This window comes from Notolepis coatsorum (assembly GCF_963971535.1).
Source record: "Notolepis coatsorum genome assembly, chromosome: 13".
In the NCBI taxonomy this organism is placed as follows: domain Eukaryota; kingdom Metazoa; phylum Chordata; class Actinopteri; order Aulopiformes; family Paralepididae; genus Notolepis; species Notolepis coatsorum.
Window position 1 is genome coordinate 87,300,729 of NC_140177.1, and position 24,309 is coordinate 87,325,037.

General features: G+C 42.0%; 1 protein-coding gene across 1 annotated transcript in view; it reads left to right on the top strand.

Moving 5' to 3' along the window:
* Positions 1-24,309, top strand: part of astn1 (astrotactin 1) — a gene marked incomplete at both ends in the record, with an annotated part of 1,409,859 nt that overhangs the window by 1,289,703 nt on the left and 95,847 nt on the right. Inside the window, 2 exons of the mRNA XM_084327731.1 lie at positions 2,632-2,732; positions 5,431-5,614. Coding sequence (XP_084183857.1) covers positions 2,632-2,732; positions 5,431-5,614 — 285 coding nt within the window. The remainder of the gene's footprint in view (positions 1-2,631; positions 2,733-5,430; positions 5,615-24,309) is intronic.

The following is a 24,309-nucleotide window of genomic DNA, read 5'->3' on the forward strand; positions in this document are numbered from 1 at the left end:
CAGGATGATGCACAGATAGCTTTTTTTGGGAGATGAGTGTTTAGGGGGATGCGGTTTGGGTGTTTTCTCTAGTGCAACAAAGGCCACTCCTCTAAAATATGTTGGGGGGGGGGGGGGGGGGGGGTATGTATACTGTAGATATATGAAAACATTTTTAAGGGACATCTTGCATCGTTTTATGTGGAGTTATGTTTTATTTATTTGTTTGTTTGTTTTATTTATTTAAGTATTTCTATATAATTTAGATACAAACAAAAAAACACATTTCAGCTCTCCAAAGGATCCAAGAATCTGGCATAAATTGTACCAGTGTGTTTCGTGTCTCAAGAGCTTGGCCTTATCCCCGATAAACTCAGCCGGATGAGTTTCCTCACCTCTAGCGACCTGCAGACGCTATTTCCTCAAGTCTTTTCAACTGTGGTAACTTCCTGCAGCCCAACTCCAGGGAGGTCTGCTCTCCGCTGGGTGATCTGGGAGAGCTTCTCAGGAAGCGAAGTGGCCAAGCTCTCAAGACACAGAACACATTACATGTCAGGTTAGAAAGCGTCAAAATGCTTTGATTATCATCATTACCCCCCAAAAAGTTAAATTGTCACCGTCTAAAACCACACTTCTTGTGGTATTTCAATTACCTTTCTCTCTTCAAGCCTTTTATTTCATGGCAACACATAAAAAATGTTTAATGACGTGCAGGTGGATGCAGTTTCTATTGTCGGCCACTAGATGGGAATATGAATCCAGTAAAACTGTAGCAATGCCTTACCATCAGCTTTGGCTGTAGTGTGATCCTTGCACCAGGGAAAGAGGTGCTCACATTATCATCCGAGACATCTCCAAAGGTCATGAATACAAGGGCTTAATTTCTGAGGCAATACAGGGATACAAACTGGCTACTGGGATAATGGATTGGGCGACACAGTGGTTGGAACTGTGTGGAGTTTGCATGTTCTCCCCATGCTTGTGTGGGGGTACTTGGAGGCTACAGTAGTTAGAGACTCCTGCAATTACCCTCGACCAAGGCCCCAGCATCACAACTGAAGAGGGTCCCCCAGTGCTGTACTATGGCCACCTACTGCTCCTAACTAGTTAGGATGGATTCAATGCAGAGACGAAAATCCTGGTACATATAATAATAATAATAATAATAATAATAATAATAATAATAATAATAATAATAATAATAATAATAATAATAATAATAATAATAATAATAATAATAATAATAATAATAATAATAATAATAATAATAATAATAATAATAATAATAATAATAATAATAATAATAATAATAATAATAATAATAATAATAATAATAATAATAATAATAATAATAATAATAAAATAATAATAATAAAATGTTGGTAATGAAGAGATTCTAATTCTTATTTTGATATAGTAGTGATGGCTGTAAGGATTCAAAGTGAAAAATTGTGTTGCCCCAAAATGGCTGTATCTCTGTAGGACACATAGTTGTCATCACTCCTTTTTCAAATAGAGTAATGGTACATATTGTGTGTAGATTGTAGCTGTGAGTGGTCCTTCCATGGTCATTTACTGTAGTTTCAAGTTTCAAGTTTCTTTAATAGTTGTCATACAGAAGTACAGAATACTTTCATACAAAATGCTTCTTACTGTTACGCTCCAGAGACTGTGCTAGACAAGATAGTATCAAATAACATAGTATAGCATGTAATTTAGAAGTAGAAAATGAGGTCACAGTGTTCAGTATAGACATATGTACAATGTTCGATGCAGAATAGACGTAACTGAGTTACCATATAATATACAATACTATGCAGTGTACTAATGTACAGTACTATATAGTGCAAGGCAGAAATGGGATGAGGTACAATTTAGGTACAATTTACAGTAAGGTGTACGAGTTGTAGTGCAATCCTTCATCAATAAATATAAAGTGTGGGGAGTGGGTGCTACAGTGTGTTTGTTTAAAGTGGGTGTGTGCTATAAAGTGTGTGGAGTGGGTGCTACAGTGTGTTTGTTTAAAGTGGGTGTGTGCTATAAAGTGTGTGGAGTGGGTGCTACAGTGTGTTTGTTTAAAGTGAGTGTGTGCGTGTGGATGTGTGTGCTATGTGCGTTTGATGGTTGTTGTTGTGTAGTGTTCATTGTTCGTTTAGCAGCCTGATGGCCTGGGGATAGAAGCTTCTTCTTCTGTACATTGTAGACCCAACTCTGACACACTGCGCTAATGTCTAATGAGTGTGTATTTTAAGGGCGAGTAGGCAGTGCTGCCTGTCTTATTGACTGACTGCTCTCTGCGATAGTGGAAAGTGAGGAAAAATATAGAAAACAAAACTGTGACTGGCGACAGCATGAATCAGAAATAATAAACAGACCCCGGGACCCTGAATGGTCTGCAGGCCATATACTTCTGGTGGATCCCCAGGGGACAAGACTATATATGTTCATGACACTGGGTCAAATAAGGATCTTGTATGTGTGTGTGTGTGTGTGTGTGTGTGTGTGTGTGTGTGTGTGTGTGTGTGTGTGTGTGTGTGTGTGTGTGTGTGTGTGTGTGTGTGTGTGTGTGTGTGTGTGTGTGTGTGTGTGTGTGTGTGTGTGTGTGTGTGTGTGTGTGTGTGTGTGTGTGTGTGTGTGTGTGTGTGTGTCTAGGTTCAGACTGTGGGCAGTAGACAACACAGGCCGTCGTTCGAGTCCCAGCGAGGTGACCATCAAGACACCCTGCCCAGCTGTGGATGATGTCAAAGCACAAGGTGAGTGAGTCAAGAAACCTTTCCCAACAACATCCAAAACATTACCAGATTGTACTGCAGGAGATACTCCAAGACAACTCTCTCTTGTCCAAAGGGGGGGGGGGATACGTGTTGCAGAGGATAAAGTAGTGTAATAAAGTCATAAAGTAACGTCACGTTCCATTCAAAGTCGGAGGTCAGAAGTTCCCAGGTCGGAGGTTGGGATTACGACCGTGGTGCATTCCAATGTCCAGCTCAGAAATACAGAGGGAGAAGCCGTAGCTATGTACAAATATGTAGTTTATCCTGATTGATTGCTTGATTGATTGCTTGATTGATTGATTGATTGATTGATTGATTGATTGATTGATTGATTGATTGATTGATTGATTGATTGATTGATTGATTGATTGATTGATTGATTGATTGAAAACTGTATTAACAGATTGCAGAATGGGTACAATACAGTACAGCTCAATACTAACAACTGCTAAGAGGATGCAGACCAGAAAAATACTTTTGTCTTGTTTACATCAGGGTCCTCCATTTTCCTCTTCTCCTAAGGGAGAAGGCACATAAGCTGGCGTTTGTGTGGCTGGTCTCTGAGCAGCATATACTGTATATTATGTGTTGAATTAGGGCCACCACACTGGTATTGATGTGAGAATCTAGCTTCAGTTGTCTTCTAAATGTTACAAACACGTTAGACCGATGTTGTTCACCATTCATAGTGTACTGTAGGCCCCCACATAGACATCAGGTAACTGCACCTTGGAAAACCTTTGGAACTCTGAGGGCCGTTCTATTGCATTTTTCCAAGTAGGAGGTCGGATTCTTTCTTAGTTACAACATCGATGGAATGCACCATTAAGTCCACACATTCAATCTGGATTGAAATTTACTGGTAAAGTAATAGTAATCTGTTAAAGTAAAAGCAGTAAAATCAGATCAGAGTTTGAAGAGAAAATAAACAGGTGATTACTGAAATAAACAGCTGAAGTAGTTGAAACCAAAATAAAAATGTACAGAAGATGTCTTTAGTTTTAGTCGTTGTCAATGCAATCAAAATTGTCAACACAGCAAGCATGAGGAGGCACAAGTGATTATGTGCATTACCCCCACCAAGGCAAAGTGTGTGGGTGTTAACACCATATATTGAAAAGTAATGGCTGGATTGCAATTAAATGTAGGACTGTGCACCTTCATGACCCCAGGAGGAAGAACATGTTTTGGTGACTGCATGATCTCTATAGTGTGGGGCAAAAAATTCAAATGACCTACAGTTGCAAAATTACAGTTGCATTCACCCCTAGAGGAACATGCCTATTTATTTTGGTGACCCCATGACCTTTCCTCTAGCACCACCATCAGGCCAAACCTTCCACTTTCAAATGAGCGTCTCCTCGCCTGTTAGTTGTACAGTCACACAATTTGCTGTGAATATTTATGACCTCTCGAATGATGAACAAACCTTTTGATTTTGGTTAAAGCCATAACCATTTCCTCTAGCACCACCATCAGGCCAAACTGAGAAATGATATCTCAAAAAGTAATGGCCAGATTACCATAACATTTGCTGTGCACACTCATGAACCCTAGCGCCACCACCAGGCCAAACTGAGAACAAGAGATCTTGAAAAGTCATGGCATAATTGTTTGTTTCTGTTATATACCCAGTAAATGATTGCATGTGTCAAGTGGGGAGATTGTTAAGCCTTGGAGGTCTGCACTCTACTGAGAGTGGGCTGGCTAGTCAATTGCCTTCACAAAGTGATGTGTTTGTATTACACAATACCTATTCTGAACTTCTCACATATTGCCCCTATGCCACTTATCCAACCTATAAAACCCCATCACAATTATGTACTGTATGTCTTTTTTCTGCTGTGAAGCACTTTGAGCTGCAATTATTGTATGAAAGGTGTTATACAAATACATTTCTTATATTTTTTGTATTAATTATTATTATTAAGCCATATATCCTCTGAATGTCATAGGTCTCTAGTTTCTGGTTGTAAATACTCACAAGGCTGTGTTTATGCTAGAGGTCACAATAGCTAGTTTTATACACTGAGGTCAAAAAAAAAAAAAAAAAAGGACATAATAAATTGTGTCACCACATTGAAATGTTTGAATGGGCATGACGCCACTGATTTTGGTCTTTTAAAAATGAACGACCAGAAGTATAAAATGCAGTGAAATCGCCCTCAATGCTCATCACTCTCTGAAAAACTTTGGCGGGCGAAAAAGTACAAAAAGCCAAATGTGACCTCTGGGAGCCACTGTGTGAGGCCCGGAAGCAGCATGACAGACTGGTATGTGTTTGAGTTTTGGCTCCGGCCGCGCTGTCACACATATTTCTCCTCTCACTTCCCAGTCCATCAGCGCCGCTGTCTGAAAACATGAGTAAAATGCTCAGGGAGAGTTCACTCCCCACATTCTTAATCCCATTTGTACGAAAACACTGCTGGGTTCCATAAAATCCCCCAAAAAATAATAATAAAGGATAGATGGGAAAGTGTTTTATCCCCAGGAAGTTAAGAGAGACTTCCGCGTAAAAAAAGCAACATCCAAAAGTAAATCCCTACGTAAAAAAAAAAAAACTTGAATAGTGGTGGGGGGTGACGGTGTTTTTCGATGGCGATCACGGATCGGGCCATTTTTTGAAGTCATTAGGCTTCTGGTTCTCTTGACTCCTGACCCCGTGTTCCCTATACAGAGGTAGCAGATAAGATCTACAACCTGTTCAATGGCTACACCAGCGGTAAGGAGCAGCAGACAGCCTACAACACGCTGATGGACCTGGGAGCCCCCGCGCTCCACCGAGTCCTCTACCACTACAACCAGAGATACGAGAGCTTCGGAGAGTTCACCTGGAGATGCGAGGATGAACTAGGCCCCAGGTAGGCCTAAAATATATGCTGTATAGTCTTTATATATCTCTTTATATACTGTATAATTGAGTCGTGGTTGCATGGTTTGTAGTACTACACGTTATTTTGTATTGCATTTATTTGTTGGTGTGTGTTTGTGGTGTACTCTCTATGACACTGTGTCTTATCTAAAAGGTGTACATTTAGTTTTAAAAAGAAAAATGCGATGATTTGCTTCACTTTCTCTTTCTTTCTTTTGTTTATTTGCACATGTAAAAAAAACAATTACATATAATACAATATAATCCACAAAGAAATGTGAAGGAGAATTGCCTAAAAACCCTCTAGGGGCTTGTATGTGGCATTCTCCAAGAAGCAAAATTCAGATTATATCAATATCAAATCCCCCACATTATTGTCAAGTGATCCGAATGCCGTTTTTAGAGAGGGTCTTTCCATGCATTCACACCTACATGTACAGTGCGAGCCGTCCGGTACAACCAGAGTAGGGCTGTCCCCGACTAAGGTTTTGTATAGTCGACTTGTAGTCGCCAAAATCTGCCGATAGTCGGTTATTAGTCAACATTTTTTTTTCTTTTTTAAAGAAGTAGGCCTATGAACATTTTCTTTTTCTTTTCTTTTCTTTTTTAAATTTTTTTATCATTCCATTTGGGCTGTGGGCGTGCTTAAAGCCCAACCTCCAGGTTAAACCCTACTGATCAATTATGGGTAGTTTACATCATTGGTATATAATTTCATTATTTATTTTTTTCCATTTGACACCGGAAATGCCACTCTGAAAGAGTTAAAAAGGTCCACGCACGAATAACATGCACGCGCGAATCAAAAAAGCTTATCAAACGCCGACGTCACAACAGGACAACAGGTGCATATTAATGAGCCGAATCTAAAAGCTTATCAGACGCTAGCACCTAGCACATATCTATGCCTAGCACGGCCGTGACGTCACTTCAGGAAACGTATGCCTTATGTCCGTCCGGGTCATAGTACTAGATCAATGGTGGCTCACTCGGTGCATCACAGTTAGCCTATATCTCCGCCGTCCCTGCTACACGCAGTCGGGACCACTACACTCACTGACGTTAGCCTATAGCCCGCCGTCCCTGCGGGTGGTTCTCTCCTCTTTGTGTGCCCCCGTCCCCGCGGAGGAGCTTGTGGACTCGACAACAGCGGCGGCCGCAGCGCTAGTTAGCTCATAGCTATCGTGTAACACTAGCCTTTACGGGCTCGAGCACCCTACGGCTGCCGCCGCCGTCGCGTCCATGGGCCCCCCGGCAGGGCACCCGTGGGGACGGGGTGTACAGAGAGGAGAGAACCATTTTGGGTCGGCCGTTCATGCCGGCCAGCGAGCCGGATGTCGGGATATGTTGATTGATTGATTGAAAAGTTTATTAACAGATTGCAGAATGGGTACAGTACAGTACATCTCAATACATACAATTGTTAAGGGGATGCAGACCAAAGAAAGACTTTCGTCTTGTTTACATCAGGGTCCCCCATTTTCAATTCATCATAACATATATGACATACATGACATACAGATAGACAGTACTGCTACATCTATACATTTATGACATATCAGATTTGCAAATACAGTACTGTTTGTGATACAAAAGTGTCCAGAAAAGGAGTGTATATACATTTGGCGTAGAAACTGTACATTGGAGGAGGTTGGTGGGGTGGGGTTGGGTGGGTTGGGTGAGGGCTGTACATTGGAGGTGGGGGGGGGGGGTTGGGTAGGGGACACACACACATTTTACACTGTACATTGGAATATTGACAAAGCCTTACTTGGTCATTTACTGTACAACTAGGTTAGGACATTTGTAGGGGCCAGTTTCGAATTGCAGTCTCACGTAGGTGTTTTTTGAGAGTGTTTTTGAAGGTGGGTAGTGATTCACATTCCTTTACAGCTTTAGGCAGGGCGTTCCACATTGATGTGGCATAATTGCGAAACGTGTTTAGTCCCTTGTTTGAGCCGAATCTGGGTTTTACCTGATTTGTGGAGCTCCCTCTGGTGTTGTGATCGTGGTATTCACTGACCTTTGGGAAGTATTTTGACATGTACATGGGTACCTTGGTCGCGTAGTGTATCTTGTAGACCAGGCCCATTGCAAGTTGCTGTACTCTGTCGTCTACTCTAAGCCATCCTAGGTTGTCAAAGTGGGCAGTTATTGTTAGCACAATAGCTACCAAGCTAAGCTATGTTCTCTACTAACGTTATAAACACAATAGTGTACAACGAAGACACAATAATTTACATTATTACAAATATGGTAACGTGGTTGTGGCTTTTACAAATAGTGGTTAGCTTTAGAGATGGATGGATGGCTATAATCACGGAGCAATAGTGAGGTGAAACAGATACATTTTCATTCGGCTAGTAGTAGCAAGCATATATCTATGGTAGCAAGGCTCTCTGCCTGCCACTAGCTGTGTGACTCTCAGCGCCCCCTGGTGAGCCCCCTGTTGTCCTGCACCTGTTGTGACGATCATTTCGATTACACACGCACGTTATGGACCATTGATTAAAATATGCACGTGCGTGGTGATTGTGTTGGGCAGACAAAATGTTTGATAAAAACGCTAAAACTGGGTCAATTTCAATACTTTTTTTTCCCTTCTTCATGAAAGCCACTGTTGGCCTAGTCCACATTGTTTATTGAACAAAAATACAACGTGGAGGTTGACCTTTAATGTCTGAAGGAGTCGACTGAAGGCTTCTTGTCCTCTGTGAAAGCATGCAATTGGTCCACTGATGGATACATCTTGATATTTGTCTAGTCTGTTCATTAGATGGATGAATCCTCTTTCAGTGTCTCTGTACCTGTTTTCTTAGGCAGTTAGCCTCTGGTATGCGTGCCATTAGCGTTAGCCACGCTTCTAGGCCTCTTTTCTTTTGGAAAGAATAATACAAAAAAAAGATTTATTTAATTTTTTTTTGCATTCGACTAAGAGGTTGGCAGTCGACTACGGCTCCTTTCAATCGATTAGTCGACTATTCAACTAATTGGGGTCAGCCCTAAACCAGAGTCAGCCGCTGGCCTTTGAGGGAGCCGCTCCGCTGGAGCAGTTGGTGGTTAAGTGTTTTGCTCAGTGTTAGTTGTTGAAGGGAAGGGAGAGCGTTACTCATTCTCTTCCTCTCCTCAGGCTGATTCTGTCACTCATAGGCTACGTTCCTGAGGTCTCTCTCTACGTTCACACTGCAAGCCTCAGTGACAATTCCAATTTATTGCTTTTATTATTAATTTATAGATCCGATTTTGTTCACAATATACCAATATCAGATTGCATGCGCAAAAAAACAATAACAAAGATGTCACATGCTGTCGTACGGAAGTAACTGTGTTTACAGTTTCATGTATAAGTTGATATGCAGTGGTAGCCAGCGGATTTGTGAGCAGATGATAACAAGGATGAGGATGAGGATAAAGAGAGCCAACATTTTTTATTATGTTTAATTATGTGGAGCAATGGCTGCTACTTCTGTACGTGTGTGTGTGTGTGTGTGTGTGTGTGTGTGTGTGTGTGTGTGTGTGTGTGTGTGTGTGTGTGTGTGTGTGTGTGTGTGTGTGTGTGTGTGTGTGTGTGTGTGTGTGTGTGTGTTCAAGTTTCTTCATTAGTTGTCATACAGAAATACAGAATACTTTGTATGAAATGCTTCTTTCTGTTTTGCTCCTGTGCTAGATAAAATAAAGATAGTATAAAATAAGTATAATATAAGTATAAAATAGAAAGTCAAGTATGTGTGCAGTCAAGTGTAAACAAAACAAAAGTGTTCAATATACATATATACAGTATATATATACAATGCAGTAGAGAAGGTAACTGAGTTACAACAATATACAATATAAATGAGATATACAATATACAATAGCTTAGCTTGTGGTGCCACCTTGTGGTGGTGAGGTGCAATGAGGTAAGAGGTGGTGTTCAAATCTTCTACCAGTAACATAAAGTGTGTTAAGTGTCTAAAGTGGGTGCTACAGTGAGTTGTCCATTTAAAGTGAGTGTGTACGTGTGGGTGTGTGTGCTGTGGGTGTATTTGATAGTTTGTTACATAGTGTTATTGTTCATTGAGCATCCTGATGGCCTGGGGATAGAAGCTCCTTCTGAGTCTCTCTGTGCTTGCCATGAGACTCCGGTATCGCTTGCCTGACCGCAGCAGTTCAAAGAGGCAGTTGTTTGGGTGGCTGGGGTCTTTGATTATTCTCTTAGCCTTCCCCATGCAGCTAAATGTCTTGGAGAGTGGGAAGCCCCCCTCCAATTGTGCGTTCGGCTGAACGGGCCACTCTCTGTAGTCTGCTACAGTCTTGTGCAGTGTTATTCCCAAACCAGGAGGTGATATTGCCAGTCAGGATGCTCTCTATTTGGCATGAGTAGAAGTTCTTAAGGATCTTCTGACTCACTTGGAACTTCTTTAGGCGCCTAAGGAAGTAGAGGCGTTGTCGTGCCTTCTTGATAACACTGTCAATGTGTGTGGTCCATGTCAAGTCCTCGGATATGTGGACTCCAAGGTACTTAAAACTGTTCACTCACTCAACCGGTGTCCCGTCGATGCTGAGGGGGCTGTAGTCCCTGACCCCCGACCTCCTAAAGTCCACAATCATCTCTTTTGTTTTGCTGACGTTCAGGGAGAGGCTGTTCTCTTGACACCATCCCGCTAGAACCTTTACCTCTTCCAGGTAGGCCCTCTCGTCGTTTGTAGAGATCAGGCCCACCACTACTGTGTCATCAGCCAATTTGATGATTGTGTTGTTGTTCCGCTGTGCCACACAGTCATGTGTGTACAGGGAGTAGAGGAGGGGACTCAGCCCTGGGGGGCCCCTATGTTGAGAGTGATGGATGAGGAGGTGCAGTTGCCTGCTCTCACCACCTGGGGTCTGCCCGTCAGGAAGTCTAAGACCCACTCGCAGAGGTCATAGTTCAAGCCCAGGTCCCTGAGCTTGGCTATGAGTTTGGAGGGGACTCCGGTATTGAATGCTGAGCTGTAGTCGATAAATAGCATTCTCACATAGTTCCCCTGCCTCTTGTCCAGGTGTGATGCTGCTGTGTGCAGCACATGGGCTATGGCGTCCTCCGTGGACCTGTTGGGGCGATATGCAAATTGCAGGGGGTCCAGGTTGATGGGGAGGGAGGAACAGATGTAGCCCTTCACTAGCTTCTCAAAGCACTTCATGGCTATGGAGGTGAGAGCTACAGGGCGGTAGTCGTTGAGGCAAGCGGGCGTAGATTTTTTGGGTACAGGGATGATGGTGGACTTCTTCAGACAGGTGGGGATGACAGCCTGTTCTAAGGACAGGTTAAAGATGTCAGTGAATACCGGGGCCAGTTTGTTCGGCACAGACTTTTAGGATGCGGCCGGGGATGCCGTCCGGTCCTGCTGCCTTCCTGATATTCACTTTCTTAAAGGTCCTCCTCACCTCATGTTCTGTTATTCTGAACACTGAATCTCCCTCAGCAGACCCCCCCCTCCCCATTGCCGTGGCTTGTAGGCTGGTGTTGTTATTCACAGCCTCAAACCTCGCATAGAAGGTATTGAGATCATTTGCTAAGGAGATGTCACTGTTCAGTTTGAGGGAGGTGCCTTTGTAATCTGTCATTGTTCTGAGGCCCTGCCACATACCTCTAGAGTCAGCCTGTTCAAACTGAAGTTCAACTTTATCCCTATAACGCCATTTTGCCTCTATTACTGCTCTCCTGACGTTGTAGCTTGCCGTCTTGTGTTCATCCATGTTGCCTGTCACAAGCCCGGTGTTGTAGGCTGAGGTGCGCACTTTCAGAGCCTCACGGACAGATTTATCTACCCAGGGCTTTTGATTTGGGTAGATTCTAATTGTGGTAGAGGGGATTGTTTTTTCTACCAGAGTACAGACAAAGTCAAGCACCGTTTCAGTGTATTCGTTAATATTGGCTGTGTTATCACGGAATACATTCCAGTCTGTGCATTCCAGCGCAGCCTGAAGCATCTCCTCTGACGTCACAGTCCAACGCTTAACATCTCGCGATACTACCGGCGTTCGCTTAAGACTCTGTTTATATTTTGGCAAAAGAAAGATGGCGGCGTGATCGGACATACCGAATGGACTAAGAGCCTGTGACTTGTACCCATTCTTAAATTGCGAGTATACATGGTCTAATATGTTCTCGCCTCTGGTGGGACAGGTCACATGCTGATAGAAATTCGGCAACACCTTTTTAAGACGCGCGCTGTTGAAATCGCCCAGAACCAAAATGGCAGCGTCAACGTTAGCTATCTGTAGTTTGTTTACCTCGTCGTGTAGCTTTGAAAGTGCTGCCCCAGTGTTCGCTTGTGGTGTGATGTACACTCCGATCATGATGATGGACGCTAATTCCCTCGGGAGAAAAAGGGTCTGCATTTGATGGTGATATACTCCAGGTCTGGGGAGCAGTGGTTAGACAATTCCTTTGCGTTGCCTATATCGCACCACTCCTTGTTTACCATGAAAGCTATGCCGCCTCCTCTCGTCTTTAGTGATTCTTCTGCCGTTCGGTCCTTGCGGAGAACGAAGAAGTGATCTGCCGGTTCTATTGCATGGTTTGGGACATCTGGAGTCAGCCAAGTCTTGATGAAACAGAGGACGTTGCAGTCCCGAATGTCCCTCTGGAATTGGATCCGTGCTCTGATGTCGTCCAGTTTGTTTCCTATCGATTGCACATTGGCCAACAATATGCTGGGCAATGTGGTTCTGTGTCGCTTGGATCTCAATCTGTTTCGGACCCCAGCTCTTCTACCTCGTCGTCGCGCCTTTTCCTTGCTTCGGCCGCAACAAAAGATCTCCGCTGGCCACTGTTGTTGTTCAGCAATCCGATCCAGAGAGCAATCCAGTCGGTAAGTTTTCCTTAATCCAATGTCAATGAGTGACTGACGGTAATACACATATAATGCACCAACAGTTGGTGCAAATAAAACTCTTAACACTATAAAAATTAACAAAAGTAAGCACAGTCTCGACAGAGCTAACAGAAAGGCGGCCGGTCGGAGCAGCGCCATTCTTAGGTCAGGTCAGATTCCATGTTGTGCTGTTGTTCACACTGTTATGAAGAAAACAGATCTGAGTCGCATATGAGCGAAATAAAATCTGATGTGTGCCACTTTTGCCTACAGTCTCAACAAAGCCATATAGTTTTCAAGTTCAAGTTTCAAGTTTGTTTAATTTTTTTTTTATTTGTCACATATAAATATACATGTACTTCACAGTGAAATGCTTTGTTCTGTATGAGCCCCTGAGAATGTGCTTCATACAGTAAAAAGGTAAAGGAGGAATACCACTATACAATATACAAACTAAAGTACAACCTAAGTACAATCTAAGTACAGTGAAAGACAATGAGGTAAAAATGCAGACTTAATGAGGTACAACACGTTTAAGGCAAGGTGTAAATGCAAATGAGGAATTAATGTAGTGCAAATCTTTTAATAATGGATAAATATAATGTAGTGTTAAAGTGTCTAAAGTGAGTGTTAAGGTGAGTCTTTGTTTAAAGTGAGTGTGTGCATGTGGATGTGTGTGCAATGAGTGTAGATCAGTGGTCACCAACCTTTTTAAGCCCAAGATCACTTTTTTTCTTTTTTGGTGAAGGCAAGATCTACCTATTGAAGCGTTGAGAGAAAAAGACAGCCAAGATAGTACTTTAAACTAAATTACTTTTATTTGCCTGTATTCTAATTACATGCAATGCTTTGGTCCAACATTAAAACGTCAAAGTAGAACTGTAATACTTTCTCAGTCAGTGCTATTAAGTGCAGTCATCTTATGCAGCATCACTTTTCACATCAAAACAAAAGTAGAACTGTAATGTGGACTTTCTCATATTATTAACATTGACAAACATTTACAATTAGCATTTTATAAAGTAGAACTGTAATGTGTACTTTCTCAGTCAGTGCTAAGTGCAGTCAGTGCTAAGTGCAGCATCACTTTTCACATCAAAACAAAAGTAGAACTGTAATGTGGACTCAGGGAAAGATCTTAAAAAAATTTAAATAAAAAAGATCTACAGGGAAAGTCTCAAATCGCGATCGACAGGTTGGTGACCACTGGTGTAGATGGATGGGTTGATGATGTTACAGAGTCATTGAGTGCTTGTATGAGATTTTCCACACTGTATTTGATAGCGGTGTTAAGAGTTGTAAACCAGAAAATGAACCCACATTGCAGACAAAACACCCTGGGTTCTGTCACAGTCAAAGGCTCTGACAGTAAACATTGAAGAGTCAAAGAATACCTTCAATCTAATAAATCACTATGTAATCAAAACTAGTACCACAGTGCCAGTGTCTTTCAATAGGCACCATAAGCCTTGGTCTTTAAAAAGAGCTTCTCTCTACAGTGCATCCCACTGGCATGTAGTAAGACTTGGCCTATTGGTAAGAGTTGTAAATGTAGCCATAATATTGCCGTGAACGCATAAAGATGCAGCCATGTACGGATGACTATAATATCTCCTGACACACGACAGCAGTGTCCGTAACACATAATGAAGTACTCTTACAATGACATGTGGTCAAGTGATATGACTTGGAGTATAATGCCTATAATGCTTTATAATGGCTGACCAGTCAATTATTTCTCAATTCATTATTTAAAATGTGTTATACTGTACCATGAGGCAAAGTGTGTGTGTGTGTGTGTGTGTGTGTGTGTGTGTGTGTGTGTGTGTGTGTGTGTGTGTGTGTGTGTGTGTGTGTGTGTGTGTGTGTGTGTGTGTGTGTGGTGTGTGTGTGTGGTGTGTGGTGTGTGTGTGTGTGTGTGTGTGTGTGTGTGTGTGTGTGTGGTGTGGTGTGGTGTGTGTGTGTGTTGTGTGTGTGGTGTGTGTGTGGTGTGTGTGTGTGTGGTGTGTGTGGTGTGTGTGGTGTGTGTGGTGTGTGTGTGTGTGTGTGCGTACGTACGTATGTATATATATATGAGTGAAAATACCATCTAATCAAAGCCGGTGGTCTGGTCTGCCATTGTGTCCTTTCACATTCAAAGTATGGAGGAGTCTTAAGATCAAAGAAAGACGTTACTGCTGGATCTCGTTGTACAGTATGTTTTGTGTAAATGCCCTCATAATTCATTATGCTGTATACTGTGTACAGGTTTGCCAGACACTCCTTCAAGCACAAGACCACATACAGTAGGCTTATAGTTTCTCCCACAGGAACCATCGTCAGGGCAAAACAGCCCGGTTCAAACAGCCCTTTTGATTCAATGAAACGTCTCTGACTTTTGTTTTGTTCCTCTTAGAAGGTAAACAGATGTCTCTGGTTACAATTCCAAGGACACGGACTTTGATTGTAAGTTGTTGTTGATGTGAAATAAAGTTCGTAGGGAAAGTCATTGAAACAGGACCGGGCGGACGGGCCTTATGTGACATCACTCCCCCCCCCCCCCCCCCCCCTAAATTGTGGATAAGTATTCAGAATGAAAAATGTTTGCTAAATGTTTTCTAATCAGAACCACATGTACATTATAAAATGTCTACCGCAGTTTGTGCCGTAGTACTGTAAGAGGAGCAGGTGAAACTAATTAGCCAAGGCCTCCCTAACCGGTCATGTCCGCTTCCATTCATTGTGCTAAGCTAGGCTAACATGCAGACAGATAGCTTTCTACTGAACACACAGAGGGGAAACTGGTATCTATTGTTGTGTCTCTCTCTGGAGAAGACGATAAGCTAATTTCCCAAAATGTTGGCGTGTTCCTAAAGTTACATTTATGAAATTAACAATGTTCAGTCACATTATTTGGGCCAAGGCCCCCCACCAGTGTTACGTGTTAAAAATGCTGGACAGCTCTGGTCTAAATAAATGTATGGGAGCCTTGGAATTAGAAGCAATTTCCATCTTACTCTCCGCTTTTAATACAACCCTGATCTTCCCACGGTTCTCCGCTGGGAGAAATGTACCCTGCTCAGAGTGCCCTGAGAAGTTGAAATGGTTGCCTTCAAGCGTTGAACAGATTTGCTCTCCCTTCTGTAAACGCAGCCTACCGTACGTTCAACAAGTCATCAAACCACCATTAGGTGTGATCTACGGTACACATCTGCTTCAGTGTCAGGGGAGGGCCCGGTGCCCCAGGCTATTGTTAGCTAGCTCACACAGTGGGTGGTAATTGCCTCACAACTCCAGTGTTGCGATTGCTCAAGTGTGCTGACATTGATTACTTCTCATCATAGCTGTTTTGGTGCTGCGACATTGTTTGACCATTGGGGGAAGAAAATAGCTGCCAGAGATCCGTGTTTGACCAGATGCCAAAATAGTGCAATTGTGACTATAGTAAAGAAAAACAATAGTTATTCAAAATGTGAACTTTTCAAGCTCAAGGCTTTGGTCCAGCGCTGATGTTGGCCCAGTTCCCCAAGAGAACCTCAGTATTACGATAAGTTATTAAGATTAAGATCCCTTTCATGTCAATTTACACGAGGCAATTAAAATGTGTCTTTCCACGTACAGTATCCCTCCTACTGTAGTTACACATACAGTACGCACACAGTCCCCCACACACATGTATTTCATCAGAGAGAGATCAGAGTGCAAGATCCCCCGGATCAGTTTTGGGGTTCAGCGCCTTGTCCTTGGGCACATTATTAACTCTTTCTCTGTCAGCTATTATCCTCATCCTGTAGTAAATGCGCCACGCTAAAATATAGGCATTTTCACTGTGCGTTGTGGTGTTTGCAGGGCTATATCTATATTCTATATTATAGCTATGGAGACAATACTATGGCTCATTTGACAGTAACTATCCCTAGTTCAACATGTGAAAAAGAATAAATGTGTTCATGTACGTTCGCGTGTTATCCCATCATGAATATTGTATAGTTTCAGAGTGGTCCTGGCTAATTTCTGGAAACGGCGCTATGGAGCGCTATGTGAATTTTGCTAAATGCGTTCGCGTTGCTAGATTTTTGATGCTCTGATCGCCATCAACAGCATTCGTTTTGAATACTACATACGTTGATCACCTGGATCGATATGAAATCATTGTAGGATCAAGGTGGAATTGACGTCAGATAGTCCTTACCTTTGATCGGGGTTATCAATAGAATATTCCAATTGTCTGATCGCGATTTCCAGTATTGATGTCCATCGGGTCCCCGACATAATCCGGCACAACACATGCATCGAGGGGCCATGGACACGTTCCAATGTGATCGGGTGAACCGCTAGACTTGCCTGGACCAAAATTCTCCGCCCGGACGAGATTAGATGTGACACACAGTCTGGAACAGGGTTTCAAAGGGTCGGCGATACTGCCACCTAGCAGGATCTGGCCAGTACTGCACTCTAGGGGTATCAGTGTGGCTTTTAACGGTAACATAGAGGTCTGTGACACTGAATAGAATATTAAAATCGAAAAAAAGGAAAACAGACCAAATAACGTATATACGTGATTGGCGTTCAACGGTTGGCGCAGATTGAGTTAATGCAGAGATGGTGGGGCAGCTTCATTTACCAGCTCACAGCTGGAACACATCCTCCTGTCAGTGTATTCTGACCAGGAACCTTTCGGTTACAGGTCGGCCTCTGTACCTCTTTACCGTTACAGTACAGTGCAGTGTAATAGCGGCAGTGACTCCGGAGGTAGAGCAGTCGTCTGGTAATCCGAGGGTTCCTGGTCCGAATCCGGCTCCTCCCGGCAGCATGTCGAAGTGTCCTTGAGCAAGACACCCAGTTAATTGGCTTACAGTGGAACAAAGGGGGGGATTTAGACTGTACACTTGAACTGAGCGCATCCTATTTCTTTACTTGTTATCCTTTCACATACTGTACACAATCTCACCAGTGAGAACTGAGCATTCTAATGACAATCCAACAATGGGTTGGCTAGTTGGAAGCTACAGTATGGAGTTGTAGAATTCCAAGGTACAATTCCGAGAGAACATTCCCAAAATGATTTCTGAAAGGGTTTTAAAAAAAAAATAACAGAAAAATGTACTTGTACAAACCAGGGACCTCTTTTGTGGAAAGTGCTCATGATTTAATCTAAAGGAAGTATGATCTTCCTGTGTCAGTGGAAATCCATATCCATGTCCTTATTTATAAACGATATAAATAAGATGTATATAATATAATTAATATAAATATGGTGTGTAAAAGGTTCTAGCTCTGTGCTAGCTCCAAATTGTGTATACAGTATGTTCATCCAGAAGTGTGCATGGAAGTGATTATATCTTACAGTGTGATAATAAGCCAACAGTGTTCTGTCGTCATCCCACTGCATTGCAGAATAGGAAAAAATGTATTAAGGACATATAATAATGGGAACTAATGCTTGTTCATGTGTGCTCAGATTCCTGAGGCACTTTGAGTTATTGGACGTGAGTGCACATTTTTATTCTGCAATCTTTATTCAGTGTGTGCACATCATTGGTCATTATTTTCATTAGGTGTAGACCAGGGCTATTCAACTGGCGGCCCGCGGGCCAGATCCGGCCCGCGGGATGATTCTGACCGGCCCGCCAAAGATTACATGATAATAATAAAAAAAAAAAAAGAAAAAAAAAAGTTTTTTTTTTTTTTTTTTTTTTACTTTTTTCTTTTCATGTCAACGTTCACACGTACAATTGAGCCAAAAGTCACTCAATTAATGACAGATTTCATTGATAAATTGAGGGAAAACTTTGCAAGTCGATTTGATGAATTTGACATGTCCAGAGAATTGATGCATTTTGTGAGCAACCCATTTGCCAATGTAGCTGCTATTTCCACAAAAGGACAAGAGTGCCTTGCATCACTTCACATTAATGAAGGTCTCCTGCAACTTGAAATAATTGAGCAAGCATCATCTGCTCTGAAGCAGGCACTTGAGAATGAATCCACCACAACATTTTGGATAAAGTGTATTCATGTCAACACATTCCCCAAAATAAAAACGCTGGCAATATCTGTGCTAACAATGTTTGGCTCAACATACACCTGTGAATCCAGTTTCTCTCACATGAATGCCATTAAAACAAGCAACCGTGCCTCCTTGACAAATGAGCATTTGCATCACTGTTTGCGGGTAGCCCTCACTTCCTATGAACCCTCTTTCTCTGCCATTGCCCAGTCAAAGAAGTGCAATCTCTCTCATTAGATGTGTGTATGTAGGCTAGGCCTGTCTGCCCCCCACCCCCCCCCCCCTGATGTTTGAGAGTTAAGAGTGGACAATAAGTGCTAATAAGATGCTGTGATTTGCTGTTGTTGCACAGACATGAAGCACTTTTTCATAAGCTCAGCTGCACTATAAATGTGTTTTTTTGTTCAAGTGTTGATGTTAGAATGTTCAGATGCACATCGTGCACTTGTTTGTTTTTTATTTTATATTTATATTGAAATGTTGAAGAGGCGATGTTGCAGTTGTTGCACAGTCATAAATGAAGCACTTTTTGCAGGAGATGTTGCAGATGTGGCACATAAATGAAGCACTTTTTTTGAAAAGTATACTACTTTTGCAATGTAGTTAAATAAAAGTTGTGAAAATGTGGTTGTGTGTTGTGTCAAGTGTACATATATTCATAGCACGGGGAGGCGCCGTGGCAGTCCGGCCCCTGGCCCCTTGGGTTTCTGACAATGTGGCCCCCTGAACAATTTAGTTGAATAGCCCTGGTGTAGACCAATATCCACAATTACAAAAATGATCTTAAGATAAAGTTGAACAAGGAGACACTTTCTAAGCAGAAACAGGAATTTATAAAAAAAATGTAAAAAGAGAAGAAGAATGTGCTCACTGCCACAACGGCTATAACCCCTGAGTGTCCATGCTAATTTAAATGTGCACTATGCAATTTAGGGATAGACATTGGTTTACATTTGCAGAGCCTGCCATTCATTTACAAACCATATCTACACGTAATTATTATAATGATTCCATCTTACATCATCATTCATCTTAGCAAAATCATTTTGAGTCACATGTGAACCACAATATAAGCTGAGACTATGTTGCAGCCCTGCCTTTGTAAACAGCAACAGTGAATTGGTTCATACTGCACCTTTAAATGTATTACAAAAATGCAAGTAAAAAACAAAGATCGTTTTAAGAAGTGATTGACAGGTCCTTGGACAGGTTCTTAGAAGGTTTAGAAGACCTTCATAGTAAAATGGCCTCTGGATCAAAGTGTGTTTTTCATGTGTTCTTATATCGCTGTGTTGATCCTCACCCCTAAAGCTAAGATCAGTTCAGAAGTAGTATGCCAGCCTCAGATGTGATGTCGATCTTAGCCTTCACGCCGCTGTTGAAAACTAACATTTAGGTGGGAATGTAGCCCACCTAAATGCCAACAGTAATGTCAGAATACACCAGCAGATATCACGTTAACTTGCTAACTTGCTAAACTTGCTAACTTGGCTAAAGTAGTCAATAGACCTGTGGTGCATGGAGCAGCATGGCCGCTAAGCAGGGCTTTTAGACTGTGAGTGTTGTTAATATAAAATCTGGATAATACCCCTGCAAGGTGATGATTTTGGGAGATGCAGAGATATGCAGGATTCTATGAGTGACCACCGTTTGCCAGTTGTAGCCTACTGCGTCACTCTGCAGTGCAGTTGTAGCCTACTGCGTCACTCTGCAGTGCAGTTGTAGCCTACTGCGTCACTCTGCAGTGCTGTGGGTAAAATATTTGAGTATTTTGAGTATATTGCTGCATCACTGTTATACCTGTACAATACATTCAGTGGCTCAAAGTAAAAATATAATTAATTATTATAATGAATAAGATTTGGGACTTTTTGGGACAGCCAGTCCCCATGTCTTTATCATCCATATCACCACTGATTTAGAACCAATGGTCATGTACTGTAAGGACATGCCTTCTGCTTGTTGCTTGTGCCCTGGTGAATATACCACTCAAAACAAACAACAGACACACACACACACACACACACACACACACACACACACACACACACACACACACACACACACACACACACACACACACACACACACACACACACACACACACACACACACACACACACACACACACACACACACACACACACACACACACACACACACACACACACACACACACACACATTATGATCCCATTACACACATTATGATCCCCACAAACCACTTGCGTTGTTACAAAGCGCTCCAATTCAGTGGGGGTTTCCCTGTCACAAACAAAGAGAACCCTCTAAATGCAATTGTCATTTTCTAGTCAACATATGGATAATAAGTCCCCTGCTTGGGCCCCCGACTCAATGTAAACGCATTACAGGCAAGCAAACAATAACTGGAACCAGATTAGCAAAGCAGAGTGGCTTTATCTCTCTATTGGCAACGGGGATGAAATAATCCCCTCTTCCCTTTTTAGCAACGTATCGTATCGCACTGACGAGACGGGCTGGCATCCGCCGCGAGGACTTTTCTTTTTTTCTGTTGCCTTTTTCATGCAACATCGCGTGACGGTTTTAAAACGGAAAACATAAACTCGCTCAAATGTCTGTCTTTCCGAAGGTCTACACTAACTTCTCCTCTGGAGGCCCAGACCTTGTCATCACCGAGGGAGTACACATCAACCAAGGCATGCCGCTTGGCTGTTGATTTAGAAACGCTAGACGTCTTGGCTGTGGTGTACACAGAAAATCCCATCCTATCTTAAAGGCCCAATCCAGATTCTTTTTTTTTTACAATATAAATTAGGGGTTGTATTGATATACACTGTGGAGGAGTTTGATTTGTAGGTGGAAAATATGCTATTTGTAACTTTCGTACCCGATCGTAAATCAAAATATCGGTCTGTTTGACTCCAATGTGCACAAACATTACCAACATAAACAAACCTATTACAACCTCCAAAACAGTGTCATACTCATATAATAAGTGTTAATCCGTGCATCAAGGGCTCAGTCAATCAACTAGAGAATGAAAATGTGTCTCCATTCTTATTTGTTATTTTTGGTGGTGGAGGTACCATTTTGTTTGGATCGCTGAGTAGGCCTTTACCCGTTTCAGTTGCAAACCATGTCCTTGGTTGGACTCCGCAACCTCCAGAGAACTGACAAGTATTTTGTTTTTTTATTTTTATTATGATGGTCTCTCTAATCAGATGATAGCCTGTGATGATAAGTTATTATGCTTGGAAATCTGCTCAGATAATCACAATCATAAGAGACTCTCTGTTTACTTTCCTCTGGTATGTCTTTAGTCAAATCAAGTCAACTTTATTTATATAGCACAAACCAGTGTGTTCCAAAGTGCTCCACTGAAACATGACATATAAAAACAAAACAAAAAAGAAAATACAAACAGACGGAACAAAAAAACAAAACAAAATATAATTTTATTAACAGGAAAATAAACAATCAGACACAATTAAAAGCTAATGAGTAAAAATGAGTTGTAAGGTGTTTTTTTTAAAGATCCCAGTGGATTCAGCTGATCAAATATTATGAGTAAGATTCACATAACTGGAGCAACAACAGCAAAAGCAGAGACTTTAACTTCCTGGGGACAGCAGGGACCCCCCGACCAGAGGACAGGCTGGTCAAATAAGCAGTGTTGCGATGCTCATATCAACACTGGTTGCACGCACACGCTAATGACGCCACGTGTGCGCGCGCTCACGCGCATGCGCATACATAATTATTCCCTTGCATAAGGACAGACTAAAAACAGTGCCTAATTGCCTCTATGAATGGAATGTAACACCTGACGACCGGCGCTATTGATATGCAAAGTAGCCAGGTGGGTGCTGCGAGTTGGCGCATCAGTCGAGTGCAGCGCATTCCTGTGTGCACGCACATGCACATCCGTGCGTGTGAGTGCACGCGCTTCTGCTCACAAAACGTTGGTTGCACGGAGTGCAACCTCGTCCCATGAGCAACGCATCACTGCAAATAAGGTAACGATGCAAAAGGCCCTGAGTCACTGGAGGGATATCGCTGTGGGTATCGTGTGCTAAATGATGACCAGAAAAGTGGACTGTTCATTTAACTATGACCATGTGTATGCAAGTGCATGCACTGTACGCGCGTGTGTGTGGGTGGGTGAATGTGTGCATGCATACTTGAATGTGTGTGTGAGTGAAAACGCTTTGAAAGAAGGAAACAAAGCGGAGGTGTTAGGGATCTCCTCACACTGAGACACTGTGTCATTGTCTGCTCCTGCAGGGATCTACAGTGACAACTGTTGCTATTTACAGCCGGCAAAACACTCTTGCATGCTATTTCTTTCAAGTTAAATCATAACCAAACCACAAAGGATGTTTCCTTAAAATTTTTTGTTCTAGACAAATAAATATTAAGATCCCCCCTCCCACCCCCCAAAGAAGAAAACAAAAATCAAACTGCTGAAATAATTTTAGAAGGCATAAATGGATTTCAGTAAAATTATATATTATGACAGTGAGGCAGCGTGTTGCTGCTAATGCCAACACATGGATTATTTTGACCAGACAGAATGTCTGAGAAAAGACTGACATCATTAATATTAAAGTTCCATATTGCTTTTCTCTGGAGTCTCCAGGCCAAATAATACATTATAATGTGGATATGGAAGCCATTATTATCGACAAACATCTGCAGAGAAGACATTACCCCATGGAGTGTATTTAAAAGAACAAGCAAAAACACTCGGAAATTCTCCAAAATTCTGACAAAATTCGCCAAAAACAACACAATATGCTAATGTAAAATATGTGGGTTTTGGAAGTGGTTGTTTTTGCCCACCGGACGGGCATCTGCAGTGAGGAATGTTGCCCTGCTACGGGTGTTCAGTATTAATATGGCATATTATGTTACACCAAAACACCAAGAATGACCAGACACAGTGTGAAATATGGCACTAATTGCAGCCATTATTCACGTCTACTTGGACAAGCATTGGGAATGAAATCCAGTGAGTTTATGTGCATGAATATGCTAGGAAAAATACAACAAAACGTCCAAAATATCCCTGTATATTATGTGAAATATGGTAGGAAATAAAAAGGTGTTATTCTTGCCCTGTTAATGACTGTGTGACTATGGTGTGTGAAATAATACAATTGGCTAAATGTGCTATATTCTTTATTCTTAATATTCATGGTGTTATTTAATGTGTGGAATGTGGGGTTATTCTTGCCTAATACTGTATATATAAGGCTACTATTGTATCTATTGATATCCACATCTGCTGTGGTGTTTGCGTGGGAGGAATCAGAGGAATCAATAATCTGGATATGTCCTGTAGACCTTGTGCTTCTAACAATTGAACAAACTAAGTTTAAATGTGAGAAAGTCTAAGTTAATTAAGAGAACACTGAGAGATCTCACGGAAGACAATACAAAGATGAAACTGATCATTCCAGAGTCATGACCCAAACTGAAGGAATCAGCATGGAGATCTTCCAAGAGGAATTCAGAAGACAAACTAAACAGAGACACGCCACACGACAGTGTGGCAATGTACAGATGGCATGGCATTCCCAAGAAAGCCAGACCTCAAGTGCATTGGCTATCATCGATCTCATTTCAGTGGCAATTAAGAACATTATACTCTGGGACTGAGTGTGCTTGAGAATAGTTGTGTATTTCATTAGTATTATGTGTCGTCAATATGATAACTTCAGTCCGTCCAACAGTCTTGTGGGCTAATCCCGTTCACTGTTGACATACAGTAGCAGTTAAATGTTGCAAGTTTGGCCAAAGGATGAGGTGAAAGCATTTCCATTGTATTTATTTAAACTGGGGAAAAAATCATATAAACACCATATTTTGAGCCCTA